The sequence below is a fragment of the Aphelocoma coerulescens genome, chromosome 3, assembly GCF_041296385.1.
Source record: "Aphelocoma coerulescens isolate FSJ_1873_10779 chromosome 3, UR_Acoe_1.0, whole genome shotgun sequence".
In the NCBI taxonomy this organism is placed as follows: Eukaryota; Metazoa; Chordata; class Aves; order Passeriformes; family Corvidae; genus Aphelocoma; species Aphelocoma coerulescens.
Window position 1 is genome coordinate 73,118,953 of NC_091016.1, and position 24,361 is coordinate 73,143,313.

General features: G+C 35.7%; 1 protein-coding gene across 8 annotated transcripts in view; it reads left to right on the top strand.

Annotated features, from left to right (window-relative positions):
• The window catches only part of TRDN (triadin), a 227,863-nt gene that overhangs the window by 195,338 nt on the left and 8,164 nt on the right, over positions 1-24,361 (top strand). For 6 of the 8 annotated variants that reach the window (XM_069010861.1, XM_069010857.1, XM_069010860.1 and 3 more), the window contains 8 exons: positions 4,273-4,317; positions 5,040-5,057; positions 6,755-6,802; positions 7,671-7,691; positions 11,678-11,704; positions 12,761-12,796; positions 13,002-13,046; positions 13,989-14,024. In XM_069010861.1, coding sequence (XP_068866962.1) covers positions 4,273-4,317; positions 5,040-5,057; positions 6,755-6,802; positions 7,671-7,691; positions 11,678-11,704; positions 12,761-12,796; positions 13,002-13,046; positions 13,989-14,024 — 276 coding nt within the window. The remainder of the gene's footprint in view (positions 1-4,272; positions 4,318-5,039; positions 5,058-6,754; positions 6,803-7,670; positions 7,692-11,677; positions 11,705-12,760; positions 12,797-13,001; positions 13,047-13,988; positions 14,025-24,361) is intronic. The other 2 variants (XM_069010862.1, XM_069010859.1) reach the window with 2 other exon arrangements.

Sequence of the window (24,361 nt, forward strand, 5' to 3'; positions counted from 1 at the left end):
TTCTCTACTGTCGTCCACTGCTTCAAAGAGGTGTACTGAGAATTAAGCCTTCTCAATCTTTTCAATAAATTGGTTATTACATGAAGTGAGCGTGGTCCCCCAAAAAAGGAGAAGTTACAATCTCATCAAGTAAATGATAGCCTGCACAGAGGCAGCCTCCAGTTCCTGAATCTCAGAAGAACAGGAGCTGAACTGAGATTAGCAATACTAATCCTGAACTGACTGTGCAATCAGGTAAACTGTAAGTAGTAACAACTGACTGCAGTGAGCAGGACAAGGGGTCCCCCTTTCAAACCAAGGCTCTGTGCCTCATCGGGTTTTTTGAGGAGGAAGGCACTCAAGGATCCACAGTTGTGTCTGGTGTGAATTAACAAGACTAAGAGGTAACCTCACAGAAAACTCAGCTATTGATGCTCACCTTACATCATCCTGAGTGGTTTTACCAGAAGCAGTGGGGACTGGAAAGCAAGTATCCACATCCCAATTGACCTTTGCTGGCAGTGATGCTGTTTGAACTTCACACTGAAATGAAGTGCTCATGAATAAGTGATTGAATAAAGCATTTAAACCTGACGTGTTCAATGATAAGCAAAAGGCTTTAATTCATTACCTTTCTTTCCCTTAATTTTTCTTTTTAAAGAAATCAGTCTCTCCATGCATTTAGTATTTTTTTAATTCGTTTTTATAATGAACAATATTCTACCTTGTAAGTTAAGTGTTTTCATAGACATTTTGAGGTTTCCTGGAAGCCTTGAGGAACTGGTTTACTGAAGATGTATTGGTTTTGGGTCAATAGGGAAAAAGATATTTCTCTCTTCTTCCTACAAAGACACATAGGCCAAGATTTTATTTAACTCATTGATGACTTTTTCTGTATTAACTGCTAGCAGAATTCTTCAACCATTAGGTGAGTTCAGCCAAGGCAGGAAGGTCCTAGCGAGAGAGCCAAGCTTGGTGGCCACAGTGGTGGCCAGAAAGCAGGATGCCTGGATGGGTGGCATGACCACTCACCTTTCCTGCTAAATGAAATCAGTCCTGCTGCACAGTTAGTCCAGTCTCATCCATATAGCAGCAGGAAAATATATATCCTTGGTAAGGCATTCTCAAACATCAGAACATCATGTCACAAACCAGTATATTGGACTGATTAGGATTTTACTCTAGTATAGGACAGTATATTCCAGACCACAAGCCCTTGGAATTTAAGTGCTTGAAGTGGAAAAAAAAAAGGATAGAAAAATACTTGCTAAATTTCCTTTAACATAAAAGCTCTATTCTCAGGTGATCAATGGTTGCTTTGGAGAACAGTGGCTGTTTTGAGTTTCACTTGATGACTGGAAGTATTAATCTGCAGGCACTGGTGGTAATAGTGCTTCTGCCTGCTGTGTGCCAATGAGTACTCTTGAGTTAGCAGCTTGAATTATAAAAGCTTCATTCTGTACAAAACAGTGGTCTCCTTTTTCACCTTGATTCAGTGCAAATTCAAACCATTTTTCCTATGCCTCCTGCCATCAGATTTAGAAGTATCACATGACTGAAATACTAGAGAATTTCAGAAAATATATCGATCCTGTAGGGAAATATTTACATTAAAGAGTGTTTTGTATATGTCAGTGAAAGCAAGTAAAGCAAGGGAATTCATTCCTGATGTAATTCTGCTGAAACTGCCTGCAATACACAGAGAAATGTTTACAGCCTTATTTCTTTCCATTTAAATTAGGTACATCAGGGAAAAAAATTAATATTAATGTTTGTAGTGCTGCAAAACTGGAGCTCTGCAGAGCAAATAAATTCTCTCCGATGAAAGATTTCAGAACTTTAAACTTTGGGCTGACACAAAATTAGAGCATAATCAGGAACTTTTTTTTAATATTCATAAAATTTATTTTTGACTCTTTATAGTTTTATGAAGTCCTCAAGATTTTGTTTTGTTTTGTTTTTTGGTTTTTTTTTTTGCAAGACTCCTCATGATATGGTAAACAAAAATGCATGAAAAATTAGCAATATTACTTCTGTTCTTGGCAAAATAATATATATTATCCTCATCATATATTTTTCTCTGTTTTTATTCATACTGAATGTGGTGAGCAGAACAATTTTGTGAAGCTTCCCGATGTCTTGAAGTGTATTCCCTTATAGAGACTGTTCTCCTTAAGTCTGGATATTCTAGTCCTTCAGTTTTCCTTCTGGCTACAGCCAAAGGATAGAAACTCAGAGAAAAAGCCAAGCAGCCACCACCTGTAGTTCTGTCAGGGAATGCATCAGGGTGCTCTCCAGTGGAATCAGCAGATCAATATTTGCTGTGTGGTTAGGTTGCAGAATAGGTAGGTGAATGAATACCAAAGAATTACTGTGTTCATTCCCAGATGAATGCAAATCCACAGGCCTGTCCAAGACACTCTGTTTTCAAGAATAAATTCTTTTTGAGAAGAAACACTACCCCTACTTTCAAATTAATCAGATATGCCATCCACTCACAAACTTATTTTCTTACTTATTTTCTCACAGACTTATTACCCCAGAGTTACAAAGCAAACATTGCTGTACATCCTCAACAGAATTAGGAAAAGGAAAAATATCTTATTTAGTGTTCAAAAGTGTTAGGATAATATCCAAAGAAAGATAAACTTTTTGATTTTTACTTGCTGTTAATCCAGTGCATGTTACAGAGCCTTTGTTTAAAGTCAGCATACTGGGCTTTTTCTCTATCTAGAAAGTTTAATGTCCCAATCTAAATTAGTGAAATGCACTGTTATTTGTTAGAATTCTTCTAACAGCAGAAAAAAAGACATTTTCTCCCAATAAGTTTCATCTTCACATTGCTGGTTGTGCTATAAAACATTTGTAGCTTCACAGGCATTCACAATATGAAGATGAGATTTTTAATTCACTGCATTCATAAGAAGCTGGCAGTAACAATAGCTGAGTAAGGGTGATAAAAAAGCCCTAAACTTAATACACATTAAGAGAAATTAAATTGCCACCTACCAGACAACAACTGAAAAGCATAGCAATGCAGAGCTATATTTAATTTCCAAATAATAGAAAATATCAGTAACCATAGAGCTGAATCCCTCCCTATATTTGACCCCATCAGTACTGACTTTCTTCCTGAAACAGACAAAATTAGCAAGGTGAGGGGACAAAAACATACCTACCCAACCTGATCTCCACTCAGCCATTATCATCTTCAATCTGATGCCTTCCAGAGGTCTTAGGGGAAAGGAAGGGGCCAGAGGCAGGTGGCTGCAAACTGCTTTGAACAAGAGGAAGAGCAAATACAGTCTGAATGTGTCTTAAGCATATTTAAGAAAAAATTACTAATGTATGTGAATGTTGAAAGGTAGAGATTAGGAGAGAGGCTTGAATTCAGTTATGGAAAGGGACATAAAATGGAGGAGAGCTATAAAAGGATGAGGTAGGGTTAATTAAAAATCAACCAAATTGGGCAGAGCAGAAATCTGAACGTAAACATCCCAGTTTCCACCTGACTGGGACATTGGGAAGGTAAAATAAACCCCACTTGATTAGAAAGTGTAGTCCCACCAGATTACCTGGAGAAGAGGCTGTTCAGGTCTGGTGGCTGATGTTGATATGAGTCCACATCATCTGAGAACTGTGCCGAGCAAGAGCGTGTGGACTTAGGCAGCTTTACCTATGAGATTAGCAGAAGTTCAAGGCTGCTCCAAGGTCTTGTGAGAGATGTCCAGCTAGGTCTAGGTAGGCTTGTCCAGTAGCAGGTGGTATGGACTGGCATTCAGACTGTCCCATGTGTCCCTCTGTGAGCTATTACATGCTTGGGTGTCTCCATACCTGTTTCATTTTCAGAGTGCAGACATGCATGGATACCACCACCCATGTTTGTGGTTAGGCATTATCTAAACAGAAGTTCTTAGTGTTGTTTAATACCGAACTGTTGGACTTAATCACTCAGGGCAGTGATGTTGGCAAAGGTGTAATGGATGCAGGAATAGGATGGTTTCCACCTGAGTGCCTGCCTGAAAGACACTGAAGGGCATTCAGCTCTTTTCCGGCAGCTGAGACATTAGGCCCAGTAATTTACTTTTTCCATGAGTATGATCTCACCATGCAGTCAGAACTCATAATGCATGCACGCTGTTTTACAGTGCCACAAGGGGATAGTGATGCTAAAGACATGAATTTATTTTGTCATTGTGAACCATATGCATAATATCACCTATAGAAATATTTTTCCAATTATATGAATCTATGCTAACACATTGTGATTTTAATGCTGCTTTTATGATACAGAGGAGAAAATTAAACAACAAAAGACAACTTCCACTGAGAAGTCAGGTAAGAATAACTGATTCTCTCCTGATTTATGGAGGGGGGCGGGGGGGTGTTAAACACTATTCAGCACTCATCTAGTGTAGTATATTAGCATTGCAATAATTTTTTACACTATTTTGAAAGATGTAACTGATAACACTTAGAGGAAAACCAGCAGATACTGTTCTACTAAGAATTGTCTTTCCAGTGATGAAGACAGGTTAAGGCCTTTCAGCTACTTAGCTGCTTGTTCCAGCCTCTCATTAGCCAGAGCTGGGCTACTGAAATGGGGTGTAGCTGTAAATCAGACCTCTGAAAGAATCCCAAATATGAGGATAAATCACCAGATGGATTAGGACTTTGGATCAGTCTTATCTCATGGAGAAAATGTTTCTGGGGATAAACTCTAAATCTTTGGGTCTTGTCTGTTATTTAGACATTAGAGTTTTTGTAATGTAATGTTGACAGGAAAAAAACAGTCAAGTAATAATGAGTGTTCTAGAAGCTGTGAAGAGTCATCCAAGCAATTAGAACATTCTCATCATCACTGGAAGTCAACACAAAACTGTCTAAACTTCAGGGGTTTGAATGTTGTGCATCCTTGCACAAGTAGGGGAAGATAAGAACAAGTGAGAAGTGAGTCCAATAAAATGTTTGAATGTTAAGAAGAAAGGGGGAAGAAATAGTAAATTTTCTCTTCTTTCTGTATCTAACTATTACAATTTAACCTCTTTTGTCTTCTGTAGCCCAGGCAAAGCCAAAAAGTATGTGACTCCTACCTTAATCAGAAAAATTGCTGTAAAATTGCTGGATATGTGTGCCTTTTTTTACTTTTATATAAGGAAACACGCCCTTGGCAATTTCTAGTTTTGCTTAAAATTATAGTGTCTTTATCACCACGTCTTTCATTTCTTTCATTTAACATACTGTCTTGTCATTGCTATTTAAAAGTCCATTTGACATAACTGTTTGCTTCAGTGCAAGAGTGAATTCATTCTATACTTCCCATATCAAAAGTCCCAACAACAAAAATTCATACAGGAGTGAAAAGTCTTTTAAAAATCACGATTAAAAATTACTTGGGTTGAATAAATTCTCCTGCTAAGTTAAAAAGAGAAAAATAGAAATTATTTTAATATAACTGCATCCTGGACTCTTCTCAGTCAAAAAGAACTCAGGAAAGAGTTCACACGTTAACTCATCACACAGCCTGCTTGTTGATTTTCTACATCTTGCACACCTGCAGAATGCAAAAGTAACTACAAAAATAATAATTAAAATTTCAATTAATTCCCCAGATAATGTACTGATAAAAAAAAACTCCAGATATGGGAAATGTATCACTCTTCACTGAACCAAGTTTTCATTCATGCTTCATAAGAATGTTTCCCATTTGAAATTCCCTATGATGTCTTCATCTTGGCATTTCTCAACCTGTCTCTCCACCTGAAACCACAGTTACTAGGAGTTCTATTATTCATCTGAGTAGCAGAAAGGCTGAGGCATATTGCCCTTTTTTCAGAGACCATTCACATTTTCATCACTTTCCACTTTACAGCGTGCTTTTGGGTCCTCAGTTCTCTCAAGGAAAGTGATGCACAGTCCTTAAGCTATGGAAAACCTCACCTGGAAACAGGGCCAGGAGAGCTGTCCATTGATTCCTCAGCCATGAAATGTATTTTGGCCCCAGTTTCCATTGCATAGCTGCTACTGTATTATGAGATATGTGGGGTGTTTTTTTCTAAGTCTGACTTTTGTTCGCTAGACCTATTTGAAAAAAAAAGCTTCTTCATATTTTCTATTTCCAGCAACATAACATAAATTATCGTTTTTTCAGTAATAATTATCAAGTAGAAGGATGGGAGGACGGGTAGGGGAAAGGGGCATGTGGAGATGAGATGCATTTTCCACACCTAAATATAATTTATTCATATGTAATAGTACGTGTTCAAGACTTTGGGAACTCAGCTCAAGTGTATCTGAATCAAGAATGAAGGCTGAGTGAATGGTTGCTGAGTTTACTCTATACTCTCCTTTCAAATAATAAAAATGGAAAATAGATAAAAATTACATTTAAGAAATTAGAGGAGACCCTATTAACTTCTTCCCTAAGACACATGCATGACTCTTAGTAGCATTAATAGTAGCTATATTTGTGGAGCTATGTGCAGTACTAATAAAGTTTGCAATTTTGTGGTAGATCCCTCAGTGGATAATCTGTTAATAACCATTCACCCATGGGTTTTTTTTCAAAATAACAGCACGAAACAAGAGAAGCTGACTGCTTAATCCTGAAAAATATACATGCAATCCTTGTTACTTAAAAAAAACCAAACTAACCAAACAAACAACAAAACCCCATAGAGCAAAACAAAACAAAACAAAAAAATCAAAACACCCATACAAAAAAGTAACTTAGAAACATTATGGCAATTTTGTTATGCTGTTGTTTTCTGTCTAGAGCATGAAGCAGTCAAACATGAAAAAGGTGTTCCCCTTACAAAACCAGGTAAACACTCCTACATTTACTTTTGAAATTGTTATTTAAAGAAATAGTGAAACACAATGCACAATGCACACAACAAATGTCAAAACCGTGGCCCTGTGACCTATTTTGATGTATGGAATGGCCCTGACAAGCCATGCCACAAACTAAATAGTACAGTACATACTTGTAATGCTGATTGTCATTTTAAGATAAAGATATAGGTATATATCAAAGGTCAAATTTCTGCTTCTATAACTCCATTGATGTCAAAGGCATATGCCAGCAAAGAATTTGAACTGATTTCTGAAACTGCTTCTTTTAAATGGCTTCATTTTGCTAATTATTTGTGGGGATCTGCCTTTTATTTGGACTTCAAAAAAGAGTTAGCCTCTCAGGATGAGGAATACTTTAATTTTCATCCATTGCAAATATCATATGATACATCATTCAGATCTTGATCTGGCACCATCCATCATCTGTGGTAAATGTCTCTGGTATCATAGCTCATGCACATTCTCGTTTGTACAAGACAGAGCAAAATTGATGGTGGTATAAGAAGGAGCATTACTCAGTTTCACTGTAGACTATCATCATGTGTTTAAAAAATGTATGTTCCATGCTTTTTCATAAAAGGAAATAAGTGGAGAATTAAAATTTTTATTGTTAGTATTAGTCATCCTTAACTCTAGCAAAACAATTATCATCTGTAAATGAGAACATCCCTACTACTATCATTCATTATTAGATTGTTATTAATTATTGTGAGATTACTAAACATATGTTTTGATATGTGGAAACATATAGAACAAATAAAGCCATTCTCTACCGTAACAATATCGTGCTAAACCTGACTGTTGGACCACTTTTCTTCCCTCTTTTTACTCCCCAGTCAAACCGAAGAACACTGCAAGTACGTGTCATGACCTGTTTTGTATGGACTATAAACCTTCTTTTCAGATGCATGTTCTCTCAATTTGCACTTTTGTAATTTTGTCATGTTAGATAATGCTATTTTTTTGCTTATACTACAGATACTCTTGTATTCCATCTGCTTACTAACAGCCAAACACAACAAAACCAAGAACATTTATAATGTAATATTGTGAAGCTGCAATGTTCAAATTCTGTTTGCAATTTTTACTTCCTAGAAAATCAAGTAAATTACACTGGTAGCAAAACTGATATTCTGGTCATTTTTGATGAGTGTAGATGTATAATTTATATTTAGGCAAATATACTGTTTTTTGAAAATAAGAAAACAGCATATAGCATAAATGAATTAGACAACCTTTTTCTTGCTTCTTATACCAGCTGGAAATTACTTACATCATTAATTCACTAAGCATGTTGTTGGCCTTGTTCCAATAAAAGCTTTTTTTATAAAAAACCCTAAATTTAATTAAAGAAGAGAAATTAATACTTCCAATTTAGATTAGTTTTAAGGAGGATTCAAGGGGAATTTGTCACACTGCAAAACTTCCACTGAAGTCATTGGATAATGTACTTTTTAAGGTCATTTTTAAGGAAGACTTCTGAACAGAAAAAGACTGGGATCTAAGCTTATTGTGGCAAGTTGTTACACATTACATACTCCAAAGCACGGTCCCACAAAAATCAGAAGGACAGTGTTTGCACTACATGCTTTGAATTGTGAAAATGCTGAGGTATGGACCTGCACAGATTAATTAGTTGCTGCCTCTTTAGCACAGGATCTGTGTTTTCTTTTTGGTGCTGTGCCTGGCACATCAAGACCAAACCATGCGTTATTCTGACAAAAAGTAAGCTGACAACAGGGCAAAGCAAATTGATACCCTTAAACTTCCTAAATCAGTCACCTGTGCTAGCCACTTAAAGTTAGAGAAGATGTATACCTGCTCTTAATCACCTGTAGGCAAACAGTGTTACCCTGAACTCCAGGTGCAAAGGGAAAGTGTGAACACAAGGCATCTGAAATGTGCCTACACTGAAGTATCTCCTGCAGCCCTGAACTGCAGTGTTCAGTTTTTGAGTTTTCATTGTAAAATTATTACTTCCTGCGAAGCTATCCATGGGTTTATTTCCATTTTTGCTAGTATTTTAAGAAAATTTTGCTCTATTTGATTCTATTATTCAGGTTTTTTCAGTCTTGTTTTCACTGGATCTGTTCGCTGACATTTAATGTTTTCTGCACTGATTTATCTGAGAGACCCAGTGATGGCACTCGAGTTGTGAGGAATCACTACTCTTAGAGGACAATCACATATTTAAGTGACTAAAACCTTATGCTTTAATCACTTCAACCCAAAGTCACTGTCTACAATGCTTTTTTATCAAGAGCTATATTACCCTGGTATATTGTGAATATAAGGAATAGCCAGGATATTTTCCTTTGACCTTTGCAGAGGGATATCTGTGCCACATTCTTGAGCTTATATTCTGCTGCTTGAAATGATTATAAATGTTAACAATGCCTTTAGAAAAAGGAAAAAAAATAAAAGGAAAAGAAGGAAAAACAGTAACAAGCAGGCTATAGTCATTTTAAACAGTAATTCTGTATACACTGCCCATTTTGAGCTAACCATCCTTGAATAGATCTAGCTTAAGATTTTAAACACCAGAGCTATCTATTTTAAATTTATTTTCTCCACTTAAAGGAGAACACTTAGCTGGATCACCACCTTCTTCATTTATAGAGGTCTATATAGCTTTGCTTCATATATTTCTTAGCCAGGTGTACAGTGTACATAACATAACATTGCCATAACATGAACATAGCTATTGTGTAATTCAGTATGAGATGTAGTAATGGGCACAAAATACCCACTGATTTTGGAATTCAGGTCCAGTAGGAATGTAAAATAAATTAATGTATTTATCCTGGGCTGAATTCATTCACACATTGTATCTTGCTCTGTCTTACTGTAAAAGCTAATGGGGTTTAAGTCAGTAAAGAGATTGGATCATTAAGTAATGCAGGTATAAAAAGAAAGACAAGGCTGAGTTTGAAAACTACCCAAATTAACAGCACATACAATTTTATAGTAGTAACTCGCTGCCATGATCTAACCTGGCAGGCCACCACACAACCACTCACTCAATTTTAAAAGCAATTAGCAAATCATCTTATTATTCACTATTTCTGTTTTAGTGTACAAGAAGATCTTTGACAGCCTGTACACCAAAATCAAATGTGCAATGATACAGAATTTACTCCTTGCATACTAACTAAAGACTCACAAATTGTGAGACATTACCTTGAACAGAAAACAAAGCTGGTGGCATATCTTACACATGCAGGAATACCAAACTGCAGTTTGCAGCCAAGAAAAAGAACACGTAGGCTGATATTTTAAAAATACCCTAAGAATTGGCAAATTATATTCCCATTTAGTTCTGTAATGAAAGCCCCATGTTAGGGGTCATATGCTTCCCAGTGTTCTCAGAGTAAGTGGAAGTTTGTTGATGCACTGAGAGGAGGAAATAGCCCTTATATTTCATACAACAGAGGGTCAAACTGACTGCCCTCCAGGTCAAGAATCTTCCCATACCTGACTGTCTAAGGAAATCAGTTAGGGTACACGTCCATCTGGGCCTGTCCAGATCCCCCAGAGAGACACTCCCTCAATTAAGAAGTGAGAGCATAGCCCCTGTCCTAGATTCAGCAACTTAGAAACAATCTTGTTTTTTTTCTTCTGAAAATGAAAAAAATATTAATTATTCCATGAGTCAGAGGGCAGTAATGTATCAGCTTCCAGAAGCTATGAGGAAGATTATATGCAAAAAGGTAAATATTAAAGGACTTTAGCATGTTAGCATTTAATAGCAGCAAAACTGGCCTTTGCTGAATGGCCAGGGTGCCTAAGCATTGAGCACTGACATTTACAGGTCTCCTTATGGGCCAAGACTTGAGGGAAAGTTTCCTGGGATGTGTTAGGGAAAATAATGCTTAATTGCTCAGTCTTCCTGTTGAAAAAGCATTGACTGAAACATTTTCACCTTTGTGTGAGCTCATGTTCAGCTGAAGCCAAAACTCAGCAGGAAGAAAGTACGGAGATAACTCAATCGAAGGAATACCCTGAAATGTTTTGTGATCTTATTCTTTTTTTGTCCTGCTCTAAGTTCTAGGAAAAGAGGTTTTTCTTGGGTAGTGAGGTCATTCTTTTTCTTTCAAATTGTGTTCTTACATAAAACTGGGACTAATGAAGTAGTGATGGGTAAAAAATTCTTGGATTCAAAATGACGATTTAATGAATTTCTTCCATTTAAAAAGAGTGATGACAGCTTACACCAGAGAATTTCTATCCAATAGATTGACCAATTTTCATCAATTATTTTGGGTATTATAACAGCCCAGGAATGTACACTTCTTTTGTGCTAGATGGTGTGCAAAGACTTAATCAAAATTTCTCAAGAGATTTTACTCTTAAAAGGCAAGGTGAGCTACTAATGTGGGAGAAACTCTTAGACGGGTCAGTGCGAGTTATTCAAGGTCAGCGTCAGTCTTTGGTTGGGATGTGTGGATGATAAGAAAAGAGAGGCAAAAATTAAAATGAATACATTTTTTGGAAAATAGCATAGTCAGCTATAACTGTGAAGGCACGCTTAAAAATAAGTCTGTTTAAATATTTGCTTGCTGGAAAGCTTTGATTGGCATGGTGTTTGCATTTGCAGGAATCATTGCATGCTGGATTAAAGTACTTCAATGAGTGAGACTCAGCTTTCAGTGTGAAATTCTACGTACATGCCCATTGTTAAGGCATACTTTTTTGTAAATTAATATCCTGAAGAAAAGTTGCAGATGAAAGAGAAGATTTATTTAAATGGTTGCTTGCCCTGAAAAACATGGTACTGAAACTCTTGTTCTTTTCCTTCCCTTCCCCACCCCCTTCCTCTTCATTACTGGTTATTTTCCTGGAGAGCCAACAGCTGAAACCCCAACAGCAGGTAAATATTGCATTTTTCCAGTATGCCTTATGGAAAGAACTAATGAGCAGCGTTGATTAATGCATATTTGCTCATCAGCAAGGAACAGTGATAATGTAAAGCAGCATGGGTGAACTGACAGCATTGCAGCTATGCAGGTCTCTGCCACAGGCCTTTCTGATCAGCTGATTACGTGATTTTTACTGTTCACCTTCTGCATCATGTTTTGGTGAGCTAGATACAGGTGATCCTCACTGAGACAGCTGGTGTAAATCAGGTAGCACACTTACCAGAAGACACTGAAGAAAGCGTTATTACAACTGGTTGGACGATGCAAAGTGCAAATGAGCCATTTGAAGGCAGCCAGCTATTTGTCTGCTGTAGTCACCAGGGAATACTGAAATGGGCTTGGATGCCTGAAGCTATACACTTTGCTTAATTTCAATCTGCCTTGCTGAATGGAGTCACAGACCAAATGCATTTACAGCTGGGGAAAAAAGGATGCTGAAAAGAAAACAGCACATGCTCTAAATGAGTGTAGATTAGGAAAAAAAAACCCTAAATAAATCACAGTCTAACGCTGCAGGACTTCTGAATGGTCACATTTGGCAGTTCTAAAGGTCCATCTTGCTCCATATCCTGGGAGTTTTTGTATGTTTATTTCTTTCAGATGCTTGAGATCACTCGGGGAAAAAGAGTTAGAAGCAAGCAATAGGCAATGGCCTTCCCTAGTGTACTTTGGCCCCAAATAAATAGGTAAATCTGGAAGTAGTTAGGAAATTACAGAATTTAAGTGCCTAAAGTCTTTATCAGGATTTTCTAAACTATTCTGCAACCGGCAATATTCAAACAATTTCCAACAACCCTACACAAAGCCCACAACTGCTATTGCCACTAAGGGTAGCAGGCACTGTTGCAGTGTTACAGACATTGTAAACATGCCATGAGACACATTTACCACAGTAATTCTTCCAGAGAAATTACAAGGGAGACAATCTTTGTGCCATGTACTTATTGTAAAAGCACTGTATTTCTGATGCCTGCCACTTAATGGTATTTCTTTGCAAATCTTTTTAGCCACAAAAAAACCAAAGACAACTAAGGAAAAAGAAGGTAGGAATTTACTCCATGTGTTCATATATATGTAGAAGATCACAATAAGAATAGCATGAGATTGCAAATTTTTCATGTATTGTTGTTTGAAGCAACCCCCAAAATATATGTGTTAATTCCCAAATAATTTTACTTGAAAATTCTAGGTAAAATCTATTCAGCAGACAGCTTACCAAACTTTAACTGTGCTACTTTTTCTTTGCAGAAAAAACAACTGAGAAGAAACAGCTGAAAGATGAAAAAGCTAAAGGTAATAAAGGGATGAACATCTCTACAAACAGCAATAAAAATGCAAACATTCATATTTGGGGGCTTTTATGGGATTGGAAAGAGGAGCTTTGTTAGTCTTTCTACATCCATGCGAGTAAGCCAAAACGATGAAATTGTACATAAATCCCCAGTAATTGAATGTCTGGTGCCTCCTTTGCATATGAGTATCAAGCACCACATCAGCACATCCAATCTGGCTGCAGCGGTGCCCTGCCGGTGACCCTGCCTGGCTGGCACAGCAGCAGTGACCTGTCCAGCCCCCAGCACTGGAGCCGAGGATTAGCAGTCCCCACTCCCTCTGCTCTTGTGCTCCCTACCACAGTAGTGCAAAGTTCATCTCCATAGCTTGTCTGGTGCATTAGGTCACCAGCTTCATGCTGTAAAATATCTACAGTGATAACAAGAAACATTTTTTTTTCTACACAAGACGGACTTTATGATCACCCATATTCTGGCTAACCTCTTGGACACAGCACTGCCTTGATAGTTTCCTCACAGTAACATGCAAAAGGACAAATGATTTCTGCTATACCTCTAAAGATAATTAATAGCAATAAATTACAGTATTTTATTAAGTGTTCGAAGACATAAATATCCTCTCTACATTGGTTAAATACAGTGACTTGCATATAAAATTTGTATATTGAAATCCTGAACCTCAAAGTATAAAAGTGGCACTCATGCAAGCTCACTAAAATGTTATCCAGAAGCAGTTTGCTTATATGGTTTTACTGGACAGAAAATTTATCTGTTTAAATGTTAATTAGGAGAGTCAGGCTTAAAAATACCTGGTTGACAGAAATTCCTATCTGAGAGAGGATTCCAAGAAACAAACATACTTCTTATTGACATTTATTTCAGTATTTTCATCTGAAACTGTAGATTGATTTATTATCTATGTTTTTTTAATCTGTCCCACCAGTAAAAGAAGACCCACGACAACAGAACTTGACATCAGGTACGTACATGATTTTCCCTTATTGTAGAGGATTTAGGAAAGTTGTGGTTTGTTGTTTGGTTTGGTTTGGTTTTGGGGGTTTTTCTTGTAAGGGAGATCACACAATATTTTCACATTTCTAATTCAAGTCTATAGGACAAGATGTGAGACAAGCCAGGTAAATCAAATCCATAAATCTTGTTCCTATGAAGAATCAATTGCTGAAATGGTATTGCTTTAGCACCTTCCTAAATTTTTAAACATATATTCATCTGATTACTTTATAAAACAAGAGGTCTCTAATTAATTTGGCAGTGCAGTATTTAAAACAAACATATTCTCCTCACAGAAAATCTTTTCTGTAACAAAGTCACATAGGGAGGAACATGTTCAGTTTCTGTTCTCTCACATTAATAAATATTGTCTCCCATCATGGTCTGCCCCAACTCCACTCCAGCAAAAATGGCAAATAAAGATAGGGCATCTCAAAAGAAAAATCTCCCTCTATTGTGTAATCATGTTTTTACTAGTTTACAGAGAAAGGAAATATATGTTCCAGATTCTTGACTAGTATAAATTAATAGCTATGATTTCAGTGGAACTTCATTATTTCACGACAGACAAGGATCAAAGTCTTTATTCTCACCTGAGGTCTAACCGGTTTACACAGAAAATATGTGAATATGGTTGCTTCTAATGAAACTTTGTAGTCTTAACCTACTGAGGAAAGTATATCACTTCTAATCATCCAGACTATTTTGTTGTACATGTTTTTTTCACCTCTTCACTGTAAGCAGAATGATCTAGAGTCCTATATACATGATATAAAATGTGTAATATATGTGCAGTTATTTGTATCTATTTATTTAGAAATATCTATTTATCCATAGATAGAAACATTAAATCATAGAATAATAAAAAAGATACTTAAGTATAAAACGAGTGCAGAACAATCTGTTATCAAGGAAGAGAAAATACAAATGAAGTGTTAAGATCAAACATGAATATTGCCACGTGTATTACACGAAAGTCTTTGCACATATGGATCACTTTGTTTTGTAACTGCAACTACATTTACATAAAAGAATAGCTTGGATTTTTTCATCTTATTTTTCTTAAATCAGGAACACAGAGATATTGAGTCAGATATAGACTTTAATTCCTCTTGATTATGATGTTGTTAACTGACAGATACAGAAGGCAGAGTCTATGCTGTCAAAAATTTATTGCTATTTTATTAATACGGAATTTTTATAGTTCGGGAAGTGCTAGTCAAACTATATAACCAATACTTTAAACTAAGATTTTTCCGTGAGAGAAAAGAATTTTCTTATGCATCAAAATCCCAAATTTAGTGTAAAATAAGAATGTACTAAAAATTTTCTGTCACTGGATTTTCTCCTGCCCACCACCCTCCTACAAAGTTTACATCATTCAAACACTGTGTTTAAAGGCTTTCCTTTAAAGTAATTATTATGATTGTTTAATTTAAATGTATGTTATCACTGAGCAATTATTCCTGACTGGATATTTCTCAGATCATAAGCAGCTCTGTGCAAAACCAGTTCTTCATAACTTTGCAAACTAACTTACTATGTAAGTGTTTTCAAAATATTCTTTGTCCACTGTAAGGAATAGTTAGTTTTCAGACAATGGATGAAAGGTTGCCAGAAGAACATCAAAGTTCATCAAAGTTACTCTTTTATGGATGTTGTTTTTAGGTATTTTTTCAAATTGAGAGTTTAAATGTTTAGACAAAGTCCTAGGTCGTGTATACTTGAATTGAAACTTGATAACTTTTTCCTGTTCTATTTGCAGATGAAGACAGTGCTTTTTCCCCAGTGCACTGAATACTAGTTTTTTTTCTGATGAATGGAAGTAGAAAATGATTTTAACCTTCTTAGCTAATCTAAAACTTTAAATAGTAAATCTTCTTTCAGCCTTCAAAAGCTGAATAGAGTAGATTCCCATGTTCCTAGATTTTGCTCAGACCCCCTCAACATTTCCCTGATATTGAGAAGCAATCAGATAAAGAAGAAAGGCAATTTTAAAAGCTGTATATAGCTGCAATTTTAGAATGCTCCACATTTGAACAGAATTTTAAGCAGTACTGTAACTTTCATAAATAATGGTGCTATGTGCAGCAGACACTAAATTTCACTCTCCTGTAGATTTGCAAGCAATTAATTAGAATGCTTTCCTCTTCTTTTTCTGCTCCTAAAAGTCAAAGCTGACACCTGTACTGAGACTGAAATTTACAAACAGCAAAAAAAAAAAAAAAAAAAGGGAATACTTGGGAACATCATTTTTATTTCTATCTTATAACAAATGTTTTTGGAAGCACACAGAAGCAGTTTTTTGACTCTTGGAATGAAATTTAAAGAGTGTACAAATTGAACTCTCTAGTGAGGATAATCTACCATACTCTTTATATGAACAGCTGTACAGTTATACAAGTTCTAGCTTGTTTCATGGCTAATACCAGAGAAAGAAAATCTAAATGGACCAAAAGTTGATTATATTTATTCTAATTACCTTCCAACTGCCCTCTTGGATGAAAACTCTGGAACCAATGTGTATTGCATTTATATTACAGTTAGTTGAAGGGCTTGAGGTTTTTACTGCCCACAAAAGTGCAAATGTGGCAGAAATAAAGAAAGGCTGTGTTTCAACAGCATGAAAAGTGAGAATTAATGAAACTGATACTATTCCCATTTGTATTTTTTTTTAAATTAGAGAAAAGTGTGGATTATTCTCAAGGTCAGGTGAAGCCAAGCCAGTCATGACAACTTCCTTTTAAATAGATGTCTCATAAATAGACTTACATAATTCATGCATCTACCCTCATACATTATTAGAGGTCTGAAACTTTCTTTGACATGGGAACTGTTACACTTACTGTTTAGTTAAAGAACTTTTACTTCTGTGAAAACTGAAATTAACATTAAGCAGAGTTGGAACACTGCTTATATGAACATACTATGAAAACTTTTATGGAAGGAAAAGCACATTTCAACTAGATTTTCATCTACTTCTGGTAGATGGTAAAGATCTTTAGTAAATGGTAAAAATCTTTACAATGGTAAAGATTCTCAAATACAATACAGTTCCTCAAACATTTTGTAGCATAAAGAGCAATCATTTCATCATACTATCAATATATATTCAATAGCACATAGTAATCACCAAATGAAAACCTCAACCACTGTATGGGGTGAATTCATTACATATCTTATAAGCATATGGGGACGGGTTTATTAATGAGGTTGTTTTAGTGTTTTGCACTTTCTGTCTAGTAATACATCTTCCAAAGCAAAGATGATTTCCACGTCTGCAAAAGCAGAAAGTTTTATTTGATGTGAGGTTTGATATGACAGCCATTTGAGAGACTGTGAAAGAGGTTTCATCAATGTTAAGGGAACATAAATTTGTCAGCAGTACAATGTGTGAGATTTTTCCCACGTAAAATAATTTTGAAAGAGAGAGAGACCACTTAATTTTTTACTTGGTTCTGGAGCATTTGAAGACTTTAGAGTAAAATATGATCTTTTTCATTGTTCTGAAGTATCAAGTTTTTTCAATTTCATTAAGCACAAACATTGGTAGTGTTCTATAATATAAAAGCATTGAATGACTTTAAAAATATTGCACAATAGTCAAAAGAGAAAGCAAGGACTTCATCACTGCAGTGCAGGTGGGTCTCACCTAAAGACAGGTGATGAACTGCAGATACTATATTCTCTACTCTCCTTGCCACCCAGTCTGTGTGTCTCAGATGTATGATGGTTCTGGTATTCTCTGAGTAATTTCTTCCAAGAATTCAGCTGCATAAATTTATACTGACTAGAATTTTCTCACCAGAATTCACCAATTAATCACTAAAATTAATGTTGTTTTCTGGGCATAAGAAAGTCTGCCACTGGCTAGAAAATAATTAGAAGGAACTGACACTCTGAGAAGTTTCAGAATTTCTTTTAAAAGATCTGTTCTCATTCAATTACAAAACTGGTGTCTATGCTGGGTATTCTCATTAAGATTTTCTGGGGTGTTCATCACACTCCCGTACAAGAACTCATCATGACAGCAGGAAGAACTGTGCACTAAAGCTGCTTGCAGGAGAGTCCATGTGGAACAGCCTCCATTCTGTGGATGTACAGGAATGTCTCAACATTTCATGTTGGTCAGACTTGTGAGGACCAAGCCTATATATGCAGGCCTTCCAGCAACTTGCTGTTAGTCATTCCATTATTCTGAAATTGACTTTTAAACGAATACTTGGAGTCTAAATCACATCAGGCTTGTCTAAATGAAGACATGGAGGAATACTGCCCTTTTAGAAGATGTATATGTTTAAAGAGCACAGTTAGACCATGCTAAATGCTGGAGTGGTCATTTATTAAGAACTTAGGTGACCTTGATTTAATTTAGTTTAACCTACTGTGAAATTTTCACTGAAGCTGCTTTAATTCTGAATGAGCATCTACACAACATTTTTATATGGACTAATTAATCTCTTTTTAATTTAATTTGAATTAATCTTGCTGATTGTTTCTATATAGAAAAGATATCAAAGGCAGAAATTACCATATTTTGGTAACGAGGTAAAATGAAAACTTTATGATCTGTCCTGAAACTGGTTAAATGTCACTGGAAAACTCCTAATAGATTGTAATAAATTTTGAAACTCAAAATCTGTAAAGACACACCAAAAAGGAGAACAAAATATAAGGTTTTATGCTAATGATGAGTTTATAACTAACCTCTCAGAATAGTGACATTGTAATTTAAATTATGAATTCCAGAGATTCTATTTAAATGCCCAAAGGGTTAAGTTTTATCTTCTGAAACAAAAAAAAAACTTCACAGTGAGAATCTAGAAGTACTTTGGGTTCATGTTGGCTCTTCTACAGGAGAGTCTTCCACATCTATTCCTGGCTTTAAATAAATCTTTTTCAACTTTGGCTATATTTGGGAATTTCATTACCTTATCTTGAGTTTATTTATTGTCTAGATGTGTTTACAATTGGGAATTACTGAGACTGAATCTCAATCATCTCTACATTATGACAAGGGTTATTTGCACTCAGTTTAAAGCCCACCTCCCCAGAAAACAGTCATAAGTTTTTACAGCTATCAACACAGTGAAAAAAGAAGGGATGATTCAGTTTCGTTTCCATGTAGCAATCAAATATTAGCTATATGTTAATAACACTTGAACGTTATTAGCTATTGAGAACCTTTGATTATTATGCAAACCTGAGATGTGCCACAACCATGAATATGCTTTCCAGATCCCATTGATAGATCCTTATTAAAATCTGTAAGAGATAAATCCTGAAGATCAATAAGCAGAATGAGTTCTTTCCAAACAACCATGAAAATTCCTGTTTAAAATACAAGGTCAGAGCCAAAACATTATTTTAGAAGACTCCAATGTCCAAAACAATCTGTCAAAGAGGTTGCATAAAGCTTAAGGTTTATACATATATAAGGTGCATTACTGTGCAAGCACAGAATTTTTTATATCCTACATCCCTTGTTTTGAAACCGGCAAAATTGCTGTAGTAGCGCTCTGTTCCTACAAAAACATCCTTAGGATCCAGAAACTTGATTAACAATTCTTGTCTGCCAGACATGTTTTGAGTACAACTAAGCCATCTTCATCAGGCCCTTGACAAAATACAGCTGTAGGTACTTTGCTTTTAAAATGTGAGAGACAATGATAGTTCCTTTATATCGTTGAAGTCATTGTGTAGTCTCCAAGGGGTTAAGATGACACTTTTTCAAAGCCCTCTTCAACTGGAAAGACTCAGCTTTATAACTTCTACTTTCCAGGAGGACACTCAGGGCTACTGAGTTACAAAATAATGTATATGGAGTGCCAGCTGCTTGTTCCTCTTGATTTTGCACAATTCCAGATCCATCAATACAAGAGTCATTGGTACTGCAGGTTAATAGACAAGACTTACCTATTTGATACAAAGGTCTGTTTCTGTTTCAGAAACCTCTTTATGTAAAATACTTCAAAATGATTACCAGGCAAAATAACTGCAGACTAATTTTTGTGCTCCCAGGCACATCTAGTAATGTATGGAGCTGGTTCATGTAGATCATGCATATACACAGCACTAAGTTTAATATCTGAAGAGCTCTGCTGTTCATAGTGGAGGGATATTTCCTGTTGCCATCAAAGAGCTGCTTTGTGAACATGACTTCAAATGTAGGTGCTGGGACTCAACCTAAATTTTGCTCAAGGTGTCTGAAGTCCATCCTAAGTCTTGGTCCACAAACATTATTAGACCTCTCCCATTACACTTCATAATGTGCGCTACGAGCTTGGAGTGGTTTTCTACATCAAAAGAGGATGAAAAAAATTTTACCAGGGAATACACTAAGGGAAAACTCACAGAGAGAAATTCCAGAAATAAAGAGGACATTTGGGAAAAAAAAAGAACTGGAGGATAAGCAAAAGTTAAAAATACACAAAGTAATCAAAAGCTGGGTTTTTTCACAATGAACTCATTCATTGATTCCTTCTTATGTTAATCCCAAAAATGATTTGTCAGCAAATTATTTGTCAGCCTATGGGAAAAAAAAAAGATAATGAAAAAAATTATTACTTGGCATGCTGGTTTAGGTCCAGTAAAAAGGATCTCTTTTGCCTAACTTTGCAAAATGAATCCAATTAGTAATGTTATTTATGCCTGTTGAACAATGAATTCATTCTCTTCCCCTTAACTGGGTCAAAACATTTTTCTAGAACTAAATTAAGTGGCTCCAAACACTTGTAAATATACGTGAAATTTATTTCAAGACAAATGAAGCAAAAATATATCTGAACAATTTTGCCACAAACAAAATATAAATGTCTAGTATCCTAATGAACATCATTATGTTCATTTTGCCCTTTAGTTTGACTGGCATGTCTTAAATCACACTGCAAGAAAAGACAAAAAAAGTACATATTGTGTATTCCCATGACATACCTTGTGGAAGTAAAGTTATATACAAAATGTAGTTCTTCAGCAGTTTTCTGAGTCAGAGATTATTTATCTTTGTTTCAGATAAGTGGCCATTTCTTCAAATCCCTCTTCAACTTTAGGAAAGTAATTGCTGTCATTTTTTTTCATCAACATAGGTTTTATTTTTTAAAAATTATCAGCTAAGAGCAGGCATCCTGATATTGGAATTAGTTCATGTTTCCAGGCTATCATCAGTATGGTGAAATCCAGTGGAAAAATCATAATTATGTGACACAGTTTTTTAATCAGTGGCAGCAGATATTGTGAAATATTTTAAGAAGACAGCCTATTGAGTTCCTGCAGTTTTTTTCTGTCTTTACTTATTCCCAGAACTGTACAAATTCAGGGTGAAGAAGACATTCTAATTTAGCTCCATTTTTCATTGTAAGTAGCACACAGGCACAGATCTGATTTTTTCTGATCTCAAGCACTTAGAAAAGAGGGTTGTCATAGGTTAGTATATGCTCCATGGTAAATCAGAGAGGAACTTCCCCAACGGGTTACTCATCCCTTCAGAATCTGAATTACTTTTAGCTTTATGTTACGTGGCTAGAGCTAAATCCAGAAGGTAGCGCCTCCAGAGCAGGGTGAATTTGGGTCTATCAGGGTGTGCTAGCAGTTCATCAGACAGTTCAACACTGTCTCTTTACTGAGCTTTTATTGTCATAAAAGAAGTGCTGCTGTTCCCAGCAGAAAAGTTCTCATTGAGAAACACAAGTGTGTGTACATAATGCTACACAAAATCCAAAAATCCCCCAAGCTTTTATTTAATAAAGATTTTGGTTAGAATGACAACTGAAATGAAGAAATCACTTGTATCATTCAAACATCATCTCCACTTTCATTAGCTGCTTAACTGCTTATCATTCACTGTTTCCCTCCTCTCCCCTCCTCTCCTCCCCTCCTTTCTCTATCCCATGACTTTACAGCTGAATAAATATATCGTATTAACTTTCAGTTACTTGGTATCCATTCTTATTAACATAATAAGATCCCTGATTGTTTATTCCTTCTTCTTTGGTTTTATCCTTTTTTGGGTACATAAATGTGTTTGTATGTAAATTTTAAACTAACCTTAAAATGAATGAAAGTTATTTAGAAACTATTTTCTTGCGATATGTTGAAACTACGTTAGTTGAACATACTGGACACAGGAAAAAGTTGACAGAGACTATGTCATGTCAACATGCCTAAATTTCATGACCAGCACACAGTGTATCCTACCATGATAACATCAGTGTTTATTGAGCAACAGCAAGAAAATCCAGTTTGATTTTGCTGCCACCAAATACCACTGAAGTCTCCCGTAACTATTACTGCACTGTGAAAAAATCCAATAACTTCTGATCCCTCTTATGTATAATTTCTTGAATGATTCATCCATTTGCTCCTATGTTTCAGTAATAAAAAAAATCATGCCAGTACCGGACTCCTTTGAAAACTCAATGCTAGCAAAATTGTAAATCCTGTGTGCTCTGATTATTGCTGTGCTTTGTTGGAAGCGCCTGCATTACCACATATGTGTTGCACTGTTACATCTTGCATGCTTTTACTGTCTAACAAAAAGAATTCTTTTAATGACTTTTGGGGGAATGTCACTTTGGGGGTATTCACACATTTATGGGAGAATTACGTGGTTTGTGTGCAGTGACCACAACATGGAATGTAACAATATTCCATAAATATACAGCTTATTTATCCATTTAACCTTCTTACTAGACAATGCAAGAGACAGCTAACAAAATAAAAATTTTTTTGATACCTTAAATTGTTGTTAGATGTAATCTATCACACTCAAGCTAAAAGACAGAAATAATAAATTTCACATTCTATTGCAGAACTGGCTTTCTTAGAATAAAGATCTCATTCATTGAGTTTTGTTATGTTTCAAAAAGAGCATTGACTTTGACAGGTGACAGCTCATAACTGTTTTTAACCAGTTCTGTTCCTTTAAGCTTTTACATGTATTTTTACTGTGGTGATATTTTCCCTTCTAATGACATTAAATATAATGAGAGTGCCCTTCTAGTGCTATTGATTTGATACATTTTCATCATGTTTTATACTAAGAAGGTGTTATACAAATTAGAGACATACTACTGACTTTGTACTGATACCATTTTTTTTCCACATTGAAGCACTGATGTGTATTTAGCAAATTTTGGGAGCAAATTGGGACCACAGGCACTCACAAGAAATGAAGCAACCTTCTAGATATTTGGGGTTTTTTTCTCACACCTGAGCATTATTTGTGAGAAAAGGCATATTTACTCTTATAAAATAAATTTATTTTACTTTTCCCAGACCTTGATGGAGAAGTCTCACAATGCCTGAAAAAGAGCTGTTAAGGAGAATCTGAATTCTCATGGCTGTAATAACAATGTTATTGCTGGTATTTAATTCTGCTACTCAAACATCTTTAGTCCTTTTTCATTAAATAACTTAATATCTGACATACTCTTTGATAAAACGGATATGAAAGCTTGGATGGTCTTTGCAAAGATATGCAATTAATTGCATTGCATCACAGACACTTAAAGTAGCTTTAAGAGCTGCTACTTGCCAAACATTCTTAATTTTCTTTTGTTATTCAAGACACAAAATAAGATGCAAAAGAAGTTTCCTCATGGGATAATTGCTTTTTTTTTCCTGTCTATGCATTGTATATACAGTGCTAGAAAAATGGCATTTTTAGGGTGTTTTTAAATATATAGAATTGACTTAAAGTGGTAGTGGCATTTCTTGTTTATTTGTAACAGACATACACATGTTTTCTCCTCTTGTTTTTCACATCCTTCTTCCCATTAAGCATTGTAATTTCTGAGAATGGCAGTAGTATGGCTGTACAGCATGATCAATAAGAAAGGAGTTGAAAAGAATTTGTCAAAAAATGAATAAATTAATTTAATTTTTGACCCAATCATGTTGTTTTGAATAGCAGGTATCTATGGGCCATGTTGTGAACTTAAGAAAACCATATTTGGTCTCCTGCAGAGGCCCTCAGCATTCAACTTTTCTATTGAAGAAATAAGATGTAATTAAATGTCAGTTGCACAGTGCCACTAAGCACAAAGACTTATATTCTTCTTTTTAGAAAGTGTGAAGACAAAAATTTGTGATGTTTATAAAGGATTCCACACAATTTCCCTTCCCCATCTGCCCAGTGCTTTGTCTGGTCACTTTGTCATACTGTAATTTTACTGAATATTACATGATGGGGCCAAAATTGACTGACAGGAAAAGGAGAGCAAGGGGGAGAAGTATTTGCTTCTATTCCTGACTCTTATGTAAGCAAAAAAATCTTTGGCTGCCAACTCATTGGAGTGAATTTTTTGC